Consider the following 13,960-nt stretch of genomic DNA (forward strand, 5'->3'; position numbering starts at 1 on the left):
TTATCAGTTCATATATGAACAGACAGTCTGCTATTACGAATAAATATGTGAACAGACAGCCTGCTTTTATCAGTAAATACGTGAACAGACAGCCTGCTATTATCAGTAAATACGTGAACAGACAGTCTTCTATTATCAGTAAATACGTGAACAGACAGTCTTCTATTATCAGTTCATACATGAACAGATAGTCTGCTATTATCAGTAAATACGCGAACAAACAGTCTGCTATTCTCAGTTAATACATGAACAGACAGTCTGCTATTATCAGTAAATACATGAACAGACAGTCTGCTTTTATCAGTAAATACGTGAACAGAGAGTCTGCTATTATCAGTAATTATGTGAACGGCCACATATTCTGCTATTATAAGTAAATACGTGAACAGGCAGCCTGCTATTATCAGTAAATACGGGAAGAGACAGCCTGCTTTTATCAGTAAATATGTAAACAGACAGTCTGCTATTATCAATAAATACGTAAACAAACAGACAGTCTGCTATTATCAGTAAATACGGGAACAAACAGCCTGCTTTAATAGTAAATACGTGAACAGACAGTCTGCTATTATCAGTTCATACATGAACAGACAGTCTGCTATCATCAGTAAATACGTGAACAGACAGTCTGCTATTATCAGTTCATATATGAACAGACAGCCTGCTATTATCAGTAAATACGTGAACAGACAGTCTGCTATTATCAGTAAATACGTGAACAGACAGTCTGCTATTATCAGTAAATACGTGAACAGACAGTCTGCTATTATCAGTAATTATGTGAACGGGCACATAGTCTGCTATTATCAATAAATACGTGAACAAACAGACAGTCTACTATTATCAGTAAATACGTGAACAGACAGCCTGCTATTATCAGTAAATACGTGAACAGACAGCCTGCTATTATAAGTAAATACGTGAACAGACAGACAGTCTGCTATTATCAGTAAATACATGAACAGACAGTCTGCTTTTATCAGTAAATACGTGAACAGAGAGCCTGCTATTATGAGTAATTATGTGAACGGGCACATAGTCTGCTATTATCAGTAAATACGTGAACAAACAGACAGTCTGTTATTATCAGTAAATACGTGAACAGACAGTCTGGTATTATCGGTAAATACGGGAAGAGACAGCCTGCTTTTATCAGTAAATACGTGAACAGACAGTCTGCTATTATCAGTAAATACGTGAACAGACAGTCTGCTATTATCAGTAAATACGTGAACAGACAGTCTGCTATTATCAGTAAATACGTGAACAGACAGTCTGCTATTATCAGTAATTATGTGAACGGGCACATAGTCTGCTATTATCAGTAAATACGTGAACAAACAGACAGTCTACTATTATCAGTAAATACGTGAACAGACAGCCTGCTATTATCAGTAAATACGTGAACAGACAGCCTGCTATTATAAGTAAATACGTGAACAGACAGACAGTCTGCTATTATCAATAAATACGTGAACAGACAGACAGACAGTCTGCTATCGTCAGGCAATATGTGAACAAACAGACAGTCTGCTATTATCAGTAAATATGTAAACAGACAGTCTGCTATTATCAGTAGGTACGTGAACAGACAGTCTGCTATTATCAGTAAATACGTGAACAGACGGCCTGCTATTATCAGTAAATACGTGAACAGACAGTCTGCTATTCTCAGTTAATACATGAATAGACAGTCTGCTATTATCAGTAAATACGTGAACAGACAGTGTGCTATTATCAGTTCATATATGTTTAAACAGCCTGCTATTATCAGTAAATACGTGAACAGACAGTCTGCTATTACCAATAAATACGTGAACAGACAGTCTGCTTTTATCATAAATACGTGAACAGACAGTCTGCTATTATCAGTAATTACGTGAACAGACAGGCTGCTATTATCAGTAAATACGTGAACAGACAGTCTGCTATTATCAGTAAATACGTGAACAGACAGTCTGCTATTATCAGTTCATACATGAAAAGACAGTCTGCTATTATCAGTAAATACGTGAACAGACAGTCTACTATTATCAGTAAATACGTGAACAAACAGTCTGCTATTATCAGTAAATACGTGAACAGACTCTCTGCTATTACCAATAAATATATGAACAGACAGTGTGCTTCTATCAGTAAATACGTGAACAGACAGTCTGCTATTATCAGTAATTATGTGAACGGGCACATAGTCTGCTATTATCAGTAAATACGTGAACAAACAGACAGTCTACTATTATCAGTAAATACGTGAACAGACAGCCTGTTATTATCAGTAAATACGTGAACAGACAGACAGTTTGCTATTATCAATAAATACGTGAACAGACAGACAGACAGTCTGCTATCGTCAGGCAATATGTGAACAAACAAACAGTCTGCTATTATCAGTAAATATGTAAACAGACAGTCTGCTATTATCAGTAGGTTCGTGAACAGACAGTCTGCTATTATCAGTAAATACGTGAACAGACGGCCTGCTATTATCAGTAAATACGTGAACAGACAGTTTGCTATTATTAGGTCACCTGAATTCATTCAGGTGACCTATTGCTATCTGATTTTTGTCCGTCGTCGTTCGTCGTGCGTCGTGTGTTAACATTTGAACATTTTCAGCTTCTTCTCTGAAACCCCTGAACCAATTTCAACCAATTTTGGCATATAGCATCTGTGGGTGGAGGGGAACAAAAATTGTGAAATTCGTGGTCCCTGCCCCCCTGGGGTCTGAGGGGTGGGGCAAAAACCATCAAAATGAGTGCAATTTTAAAAAATCTTCTTCTTTACTCCTGGACATCAAGAAGCCAAACTGTGGGCATAATTATAATGAGCGTTGAGCCCTCTACCAAAATTGTGAAATTCATGGCCCCTGGGGCAGGGGTTCTTGTGTTAGGGTGGGGCTGTATTGGTCATATGGTGAAAATGTAGAAATTCTTTGAAAATCTTCTTCTCTGTCTCTGGGTATTAAGTAGACAAATTAATAGCATGGTAATGATGAGCAAGGATGCCTCTTTATAACCCCCACAACAAGTTGTGGAGGGTATACTGGAATCGGGCTGTCCGTCCGTCCGTCCGTCTGTAGACGCAATGGTTTCCGGGCTCTAAAGCATTATCCTTTCCACCTACCGTCACCATATCATATATATGGACTACCCATGGGATGAAGATGTTCCCTATCGATTTTGGGGTCAAAAGGTCAAAGGTCAAGCACACTGGACATTGAAGTAGCAATATGGTTTCCGGGCTCAAAAGCGTTATCCTTTCCACCTACCGTCACCATATCATACATATGGACTACCCATGGGATGAAGATGTTCCCTATCGATTTTGGGGTCAAAAGGTCAAAGGTCAAGCGCACTGGACATTGAAGTAGCAATATGGTTTCCAGGCTCTAAAGCGTTATCCTTTCCACCTACAGTCACCATATCATACATATGGACTACCCATGGGATGAAGATGTTCCCTATCGATTTTGGGGTCAAAAGGTCAAACGTCATGCGCACTGGACATCGAAGTAGCAACACTCAGAAAAGAGGTAGTTTATACCTATTACCAACACCCTTTGGGAGATTGGGTTAAGCGGGGGGTATTCTTAGTGAGCATTGCTCACAGTACCTCTTGTTAAAAATTGTGAAATTCATGGCCCCTGGATCAGGGGTTCTGGTGCTAGGGTGGGGCTCTATAAGTTATATAGTGAAAATGCATTATTTCTTTGAAAATCTTCTTCTCTGTCCTTGGGTATTAAGTAGACAAACCAATAGATGGTTATGATGAGCAAGGATGCCTCTTTCAAAATTGTGAAATTCATGGCCCCTGGGTCAGGGGTTCTGGTATTAGGGTGGGGCCCTATTGATCATATAGTGAAAATGCATTTTATTTCTTTGAAAATCTTCTCCTCTGCTGCTGGGTATTAAGTAGACAAACTAATAGTATGATAATGATGATCAAGGATGCTTCTTTCAAAACTGAAATTTATGGCCCCTGGGTGAGGGGTTCTGGTGCAAAGGCGGGGCTGACCACATAGCTATTCAATGTTTCTTCCATCCAAAAGTAAGATTTTTATATTTAAACACAAACCTAATTCAAACATTGGAAGGTTGTTACATGATACTCAGGTGACCTATAAGGCCCCTGGGCCTCTTGTCAGTAAATACGTGAACAAACAGGCAGTCTGCTATCATCAGGCAATACGTGAACAGACAGTCTGCTATTATCAGTAAATACGTGAACAGACAGTCTGCTATTATCAGTAATTACGTGAACAGACAGTCTGCTATTATCAGTTCATATATGAACAGACAGCCTGCTATTATCAGTAAATACGTGAACAGACAGTCTGCTATTACCAATAAATACGTGAACAGACAGTCTGCTATTATCAGTAAATACGTGAACAGACAGTGTGCTATTATCAGTAAATACGTGAACAGACAGTCTGCTATTATCAGTAATTATGTGAACGGGCACATAGTCTGCTATTATCAGTAAATACGTGAACAAACAGACAGTCTACTATTATCAGTAAATACGTGAACAGACAGCCTGCTATTATCAGTAAATACGTGAACAGACAGCCTGTTATTATCAGTAAATACGTGAACAGACAGACAGTCTGCTATTATCAATAAATATGTAAACAGACAGTCTGCTATGATCAGGCAATACGTGAACAGACAGTCTGCTATTATCAGTAAATACGTGAACAGACAGTCTGTTATCATCAGGCAATACGTGAACAGACAGTCTGCTATTATCAGTAAATGCGTGCAAAGACAGTCTGCTATCGTCAATTAATACCTAAACAGACAGTCTGCTATTCAGTAAATACGTGAACATACAGTCTGCTATCATCAGTAAATAATTTAATAGCCAAACAGTATGAGCACTATCGTTAGTAAACACAAGCTTTCTTACTACAACAGCAAAGTATAATTCTGTAGAGTTTAATAGTATCAGCAGTTTCACTGTAACAATAACATGCATGTAATTCATAAAGAACGGTACCATGAAAACTCATACTCTTTCACGTGAATGTGTACACTCAAGCGGTGTGAAAGCACCTACATGTATTACACACACCAGACTATAAGTACTTGAAGCAAGGTTATCTGAGTATTTCGTCGATAGTTTCTATCGTCAAAAATCCACTATAATCCACCTCTCCTTAGAAAATCGCCAAGTTGCATTATCTGTTCGTTGCAAACTTTGGCCTCATAACGCTCGTCCGTGATAGCGATAATGAGTAAGGTGAAGGTTTTACACACTGTGCATCCGTCAAATTCTTTTCGAGCAAAAATTCCGTTCTTGCCGTCGGCCAATCGTACGTCATAAGTCTTTCCGTTGACGACAAGTCCGTTCCTTTGTACGAGGTCTGGATAAGTCACGCCTTCGATAACGACTTCTAGTTCCTTTGGAGATACCCAGAATCCTTCACTGCTGGTGATTCGACGTTTAGTTCTGAGGTCATAAATTCCAATTCTGCAGGGAGCCGCCTCTACTAAGTTATCCAGGATATAGCTGTCCCACAACTTTAAAACATATTCCTCTCGAAGGGAACTGTTTTCCAGCCGGGAAACCTCCATGATGATGTATGGTTCACAAGTTGTTTGTTTGTGTTTTATACCATTAACAATGCATTTAAATGCCAACGAATTACTATTGGGGGCTCATTGAATACCGCATTAAAATGAATTCAATGAAGTGGTAGGATAAATCGATAAATACCCGATATGGCACAAAGTTATCTTTTAACACATGATTATTTGCCAATAAAAGTTAGACATATCCTTAGAGAGAGAGAGAGAGAGAGAGAGAGAGAGAGAGAGAGAGAGAGAGAGAGATATTACATAACACTTTTAATTGATATACTGTAAAGCGAATAATTCACCTGCCAAATATTATTTTTGCATGCATATAATATACTTCTTTAAAATAAGTGAAAATGAAGACAGACAGAAAGAGAACACGGGAACCCACTATCTTTACAAAGACTAAATATGTATATGTAAAAATGTATGTACATTAAAGCCGGAGGAAATTTCATTTCTTTCAATGTTTAAATATGGAGCTGTTGCTCTGCAGAAACATTGCATAGACTGTGGATAAAACTAATGCCAAAAATCTCGGAAATGTTTCCGTGATGAACAGGGGGGAAAAGTTCTCCTACGTGAAATGTTTTACTGGATATTTTTGTGGGGGTTTTCCCACTAGATGAAAAAGCGCGGAAAATCATAATATACAAATTTAAAAAAATGCATACAGGAAAGACGTTTTAAATGCATGTTTGAATTGTTGCGCACATGAGTTGAATAAACGATATCTTTGGTTTAAACTATTTTATTCTGAATATGGCCGGGACATATAGTATTTTTCATGTCTGTCTTCCGTCCTTCCTTCTGTCCTCCGTCACACTGTGTCTAGCTCAGTTTCAAAGAAACTATTCAAGATATTTTCATCCAATCTTATATGCTGATACATATTGATATCATATATTCAACTGCATCAATATTTTTTACCTTGACATTCCCTTTGATCTTGACTCACTTTTCTCCCATTTGGTGTTTAGCTCAGTTCCAAAGCAACTATTGACAATATTTTTAAGAAAACTCTTACACTGATATTTATTAGTAGTAGCTATTCAACTGAGGCATGTTATTTTTTTTTTTTACCTTTACCTTTCCTGTGACTTTTACCTCACTGCTTCATGTTTGGTGGTTAGCTCAGTTTCAAAGCATTTAATGAAGTTTTTTGCTCCTTTCTGAATATGGTCGATTTACATGGCCCCTAGAGGTAGAGTGGGCCACAATGGGGAATCAAAGTTTTACATGCACACATATAGGAAAAAAGTCTATAAAGACAAGTTCAAATTCTTATATACATGTTGTGGAGATGTTGGTAAAAATCATGGCCGCCGGGAGTAGGTTGGAGCCACAATAGGGGATCAACATTTTACATGCGAATATATAGGGAATTTTTTTTTAAATATGGGCCAAGTTGACTCAAGTAAATGATATGGTCCATGGGCTTCTTGTTTTCATATTGCATTATAAATGTCACACTGGGTGGGGCATTTATGTCCTATGGACATTTGTAACTGAATTTACAAAGGGATTGAGTTCAAGTTCTTTTAAAAACTTAGAACGCTCTCTCTCATACATGTATATACAGTATGTATATTATAATAATCAGACTTTAAGTCACATTATGGATATGAGTAGATCAACTATTTGTTATGTGGTTGAAGAGGCATAACTCTTACAATCTTATCATTTTCACGTTTTGACATTACCCCTTTACCACCTTGCTACTTTTGACACTACCCCTTCTAATGCACACACACACGCGCGCTCGCGCGCGCGAGCGTGCGTGCGTGTGTGTGTGTGTTTGTGTGTGTGTGTGTCTAAAGCAAGAAGCCAGGTGACAGTACAGGAACTGACTTTTGAAGCGGTGATTGTATTCATACACAAGAAAAGACTGATCACGTGACCAACTTCATGTTACACGAAATTGAATCTCAATTTCATTAGTACTGGCATATAAGGAAGTGCATTGGCAAATGTAAATATACGGGTTTATTAAAACAAACAAACTATCCTTCTACAAAACTGTTTAATATTTTATGGGAAAATGCCAAAAGAATGGAACCTTTCACTTACATGTATGGTACATCATTATATAAAAATGGCCATCCTAAATAATCCAAACAATTAGACGGGCCTTAGTGTTACAATTTGTTTAGGAAATTTTTTTACAGGTCTTTGATAGAAGCGCCTAGATAATTAATCTTGAGTCAAATGATCTGAATAGTCAGTAACAATCTGAATTTAGGAGCGATCATAGAACGACTGACAATAAATTTGTACTGAAAACACTTGTAAACAAATACATGTATTTTTATGTAAAGAAACAGAAATTATATATATATATATATATATATATATATATATATATATATATATATATAACACTCAAAATTTGATAAGGATCATATATATTTTTCTGTTTAATAAATCTTTAAAAATTAATAACTGCATAAACTGGCAATATTGTGTCCAAGTGAAATCAAAAACGTCTTCAACAAACTTGCACGTGCATTTCATGCCATGGGAAATGCGTTTCTCATCACAGTTTATGCTTTTGCTACCATTGCACGATTTTCACTCGGGTATCGGTGTCAGATTCTTTCTAAAATTTCAAACTCACTTGAGTGTTTACACTACGTTTATCAACACAATGCCCCCTCAACGTGTAAGGCATCGCCTGACGACAGAACAACTGGGCAGATGTATTGGAATGCTTGACGCTGGCTATTCACAACGTGACGTTGCAAATGCACTAAACGTCAGCCAGAGCGTTGTAAACAGGGCCTGGAACCGACAGCAAACTTTGGTACAGCAGCACACCGACATGGGGGTGGTCGTCAGAGGTCGACAACCCAACACCAAGACCATTTTGTGGCTCTTCAGGCACGACGCCATCCCTTCTGGACAGCAACCAACCTACGTAACGACCTCCTGAACGTCTCGGGGGTGAAAGTGTCCACTCAGACGATACGGAATCGGCTTCACAATGCAGGTCTCAACTAGAGAAGGGCATGTGTTCGAGTCCCTCTGACTGTTCGACACCGGCGGGAGCGATTGGACTGGGCTGAAGATCATGTCACGTGGACACAGAACGATTGGGTTCAAGTTCTGTTCACCGATGAGTCCAGGTATTGTTTGGACTTTACAGACAGGAAACACCGAGTGTGGTGACGACAACGTGAACGTTTCCATGATGCCAACATCAGTGAACATGACCGTTATGGTGGTGGTTCCATCATGGTCTGGGGTGGAATCAGCAGGGATGGAAGAACAGATCTTCATGTCCTGGAGAGAGGAACAATGACGGGGGTGCGGTACCGGGATGAGATCCTCGATGTTTACGTCAGACCCTACGCTGGTGCTGTTGGCCCTGAGTTCATCCTCATGGATGATAACGCCCATCCTCATCGCGCCAGGGTGGTGGAACAGTATCTTAAGTAGAAGACAATTGTCCGTATGGACTGGCCAGCGCGTTCGCCGGACTTGAACCCGATTGAGCATGTATGGAACATGCTGCAGGTTGCCCTTTCACGCCGTAGAGCACAACCCACGACTTTGGCAGATCACGGAAACGCCCTCGTGGAAGAGTGGAACAACCTTCCCATTGGAAACATCCGGGTGCTTATTGACAGCATGGCTCGACGTTGTCAAGGCGTCATTGATGCAAGGGGAGGCCATACCCGGTATTGACACTTCATCGACTAAGTGTAATGATGGACTATCCCCCAAAACTGTGTAATTCTTTCTCTGGTTTGCTGTTAACTTTTTGTAATGAAATGCCTTTTGGTGTTGTCATCAGATTTCAAGCATTCCGTATTGATAAAAGTTCATATCGTTCATGAATTTTCATTCATAACCTGAGTAAACACGTTTCTGAGTAAAATTTATGTCTTTTGTTATGTCAGTGGTAAATTACACACATATAACCTAGTGATCCTTATCAAATTTTGAGTAGTATATATATATATATATATATAGTGGGATAAATCTCCGATATAATCTTCTAGAGTGCTCGACGTGACCTCACGGAGTTACATAAATTAATGACCAGATGGATATTTCATATATATATGTATTTAAGGAATGACTTTAATTCTTGGGCAAGTTATACGAGTATAACCTGGTTTGGGTCAGTTTACGCGTTTTATAATCCACTTCGTTGGTGGATACACTGGAAAACCTAAACATTGACAATCAGCGCGAAAATGTAGTTATTCGAACCATTCCGACAAAGAAAGAAAAATCATATGGTGGTTGAATCTTTTTAATACTCTATTTAATAGATATCAAATCAAACCTTTTCAATACCGATGAAATCGCTTTCTCCCCTATACGCGTTAATTGATGTATACACTACCTTATATGGGCATATGTAAAAACTTGACAATCAAATAAGGCGCACAATTATGAATCGAGAAATTGGAATGTATTGAAATTGTTTTTAAAAAACGGTAGAATAGAGCCTCATTATTCGTAAGTTACCGGTTATGAATTTATATATTGAAACATAGAATATAATTTTCTAGCCACCTGATCCCACCTCTGGTGTGTCCAGGGGTCCGTGTTTGCCAAACTATCTATTTTGAATTGCTTATGGGATTTATGAGATTGATCACTGTTCGTTATCTTCACCTTTCTTTATTTACTGTCTGTTTTGCGGCGGGCGATGCCATGTTAAAGAACCTTCACTGTTACGGCCATGATTGCTAAGCATATAGGTCTGAATTTGTGTTACTTCACTTACGGCTGGTGACGTCTCAATATGACGTAAATTAAACAATTACATGTAAACACAACGTAGGCATCGACCAATTAGATATCTTCGTTAATAACAACTGCTTAGATTTCGATGTAGCTCAAACTCAAGTCTTACGAAATAATGATATCGATGGTTGAGAGAAAAAAAGATGAAATTCCTCAGGTGTTCTCCTGAATATCAATTTTGGGTAACAGAGTAGCTAAAATTGATATACATGTAATGGTTTATTCCAATTTGGGCCCAACTATCTATTTTGTATTGCTTGTAGGAATTATGAGATTGATCACTGTTCGTTATCTTCATCTTGCATATCCCTGAAAGTCATATGCGTTGTTTCCGTCTTTTATTTTTTCTAAAACTAATTTTTCATCTCTCTGATGTGCAGATTATTGCAGGGTTTATAAAAAAAGCTTACATTTCATGTTGTACATTTACATTAATAATATTACTTTATTTGTTAGCTCAGTGTTTTGATCACCTAACTAGTAATGCAAGGATCCCGGTTTCCAGTCTCAATAAAACCACCCGTTCTCCTTGCACTCGTCAGCCTTGATCTCCGATTGATTCAAAGATTTTTCTTCCCTTCTTTCCTACAATATCTTTGAAATGTCCGTATACACATCCTAATGTAATTCATACACAAGGGTTAACTTTACATTTTTACCTACCACAACCAGGAACTGGCAGGGTATGCTAACTCTAAATCAAACCTACACATAGTAATGTTCCCCACGTTTTCGTTTAGAAACAAAATACAATGACAGTGAATTACACCAAAATTTCACAAACAATGATAGATTATTAATGACTTAATTGCAAATATTAGTTACATTCAAACAGGATAACAGTCTTTGGTGCATAAGTTTGATAAAAACTATGAATACAATCCTTGATTTCCACCACAACTTGTGATGTAGGACTTGTTTATCTTTCGTTCTTCACTGAGAACTGCACCCCTTCCCAGTCAATTGCAATAACAAACAAGAATGGTTGATGCGTACATGTGGGTTGTTAATTCAACTTACACGTATAGAACAGTGTGTAGGACGTGTTTATCTACAACTGAGTGATGTAAGACGTCATTATTTCACACATCTATTCCAGCTAAGTAGGATGTCCGTTTGAGGTCCGTGTTGAGGTCCTTAGGGGCCCGTGTTTGCCCATCTCTCTATTTTGTATTGCTTATAGGAGTTATGAAATTGATCACTGTTCGTTTGCAAAATGAAAGGTGAAGATAACGAACAGTGATCAATGACAAAACTCCTATAAGCAATACAAAATAGATAGTTGGGCAAACACGGACCCTTGGACACACCAGAGGTGGGATCATGTGACTAGGAGGAGTATGTATGAAGTGTTTCATACCGATTGTTAGACCATTCTTGGCACACTGATTTTGACTACGGATACCTCCATTTACCTGATCAGGGGATGCTGACTTCTCCTAGGTACCTAATCCCACGGCTGGTGTGTACATGGGTCCGTGTTTGCCCAACTATCTATTTTGTATTGCTTATTTCATGTCTAATGCACACATATTTTGTAAAGACATATACAACAGAAGTTGTCCAGGTTATTTGTTTCTTAATTCAAATATCTACAAAGAGGACATATTGATCCTCTAAGTTTTTTTCTTTAATAATTCAGTGATTACCCATGTGGTATTATTTTCTTGAAAGTAGATATTCACGGGAATCTAGCAATTCAGCATTATGACAAACGGGATGATTTCAGCTTCTCCATCGTCAACTTCCCATATTTACGCAGAAATATTCCATTATCACCGGTATAGTGTGTGACTAATTCGATATGCATGAGCCGTTCTTGCTACACTGATTTTGACTACGGATAACACCGCTTACCTGATCAAGATATAGGGCTCACGGCGGGTGTGACCGGTCGACAAGGGATGTTTACTCCTCCTAGGCACCTGATCCCATCTCTGGTATATCCTAGGGTCCATGTTACACATCTCTCTATTTTGTATTGGTTATAGGAATCGCGAGATTGATCACTGTTCGTTATCTTTGCATTTCATGAAAAACGTGATAAATCGCCAAACATACCAAGAAACTAGACAGTGATTCGTCACACCATACAAAAACCATACCATTTAAAATATCCTTTTAAAACTGTTGAGGTTTTATAGATATTTACACGCTTTTTATAACCATGTAACATTTTTTTTTTTTTTTTACAATATACAGAAGTCAAACAAAAAGTTAATTTTAAATTCAATGCATTTTCACTATATGGGCTCCGCCACAAAGCTATTTACTTTTGTAAATAGCATTTGATATTAAACGAGTTTTGATCTGTATTCTCAATATGTTATTTTTACATTGTAGATGATAGTTATTTGATCATAATTAGTAATGTTTGGTAGAAGTATTAAGGACAGTGGATTTGACTTACCGATACAATGCTATAAACGCGCAGTTTGATTGGACGATAAATATGTCATCAAATCTGTGGTTGGTTACGAAGAAAATCCCGAATAAACCTCCCAAAGTTAATATCAAACTGAGTTACACACCAGAAAAGATCGGCTGGACCAATCAGAAAGCATTAAAATTCCTGATCTTTTGATACCTGTATATATCATGAATATTATATGTAGGTGGACTGCTAAACAACTCAATTAGCGATCAGAAAATGTATTTGTTGATGCAGTTTAAGTTTGACTGACAGCAGCATTTCCATCGCCAAAGTATATATAACGAAAGCATCTGAAATTCTAAGAATCGAAAAATTGCTCACGATTTCAATACCATGAAGAAATAGAATGAAGCCACTTCGAATTGTATTTCTCGGAGCGGAGCGAGTTGGGAAAACCAGTACTATAAAACAGTTTTTGTACGAATCATTTGAAAACGAGATCGAGGTAACTCTAGGACAAAGCTACAACGAAACAGTTCGCCTTCCGAGTAAGTAAAATCTTCATTTTCTAATTGAGGCGGAGGGGGTTCTATGTAATGATATTTTTGAAGGATATATTGTCACACGTGTAGTTATGGATACTTTTTGTTTTTACCCATTCACATTTTCCCTTCTTTTTGCTAGATGGAATATTCCAACAAGTACAAATCATTGACACCATTGGGAGTGATGAATTTCCTGCAATGAGGGACGTTAACATAAAAAATGGAGACTACTTTGTCGTCATGTATGCAGTAGACAACCGCCAGTCATTTGATATGGCATTTACACTGTGCCAAAAAGTCAGGGACATAAAAGGTAAAATATACACCTAAAGAAATCATCGACAATATTAAAGAAAGCCCTGACAATTGTCAGTTTCATTCTTCTATCTCAAGACTATGGATTGGTGTTACATCTTCAGATATGATATTTAAGACAAAAATTCAGTTTGAGAAATAAATTATTTACTTTTATATTTATCTTCTATTTCATTTTTGTAAGAATTCACAGTGCTTAAAATAGACGCACTATATTTATCTGTATTCATATCTGCATTGTTTACATCTGTAACACATTCATTAGGAAATGGCTATCATTACAATTTGTAGAGATATCGAGGTAAAAACATGAAAAATGTAAATATCATCTCATTACACCATTTACTTACATGTCCGTGTTTGCCCAACTATCTATTTTGTTA

At 37.7% G+C, this 13,960-nt stretch overlaps 1 protein-coding gene across 1 annotated transcript; it reads right to left on the reverse strand.

The window, feature by feature from the left end:
- Positions 1-4,924: 4,924 nt before the first annotated feature.
- LOC125668737 (profilin-4-like) lies at positions 4,925-5,650 on the reverse strand. The gene has a single exon (XM_048903128.2). The coding sequence runs from the start codon at positions 5,577-5,579 to the stop codon at positions 5,145-5,147; it is 435 nt and encodes a 144-aa protein (XP_048759085.1). The 5' UTR covers positions 5,580-5,650; the 3' UTR covers positions 4,925-5,144.
- Between the last annotated feature and the right edge of the window lie 8,310 nt (positions 5,651-13,960).

This window comes from Ostrea edulis, chromosome 4 (assembly GCF_947568905.1).
Source record: "Ostrea edulis chromosome 4, xbOstEdul1.1, whole genome shotgun sequence".
Taxonomy (NCBI): Eukaryota; Metazoa; Mollusca; class Bivalvia; order Ostreida; family Ostreidae; genus Ostrea; species Ostrea edulis.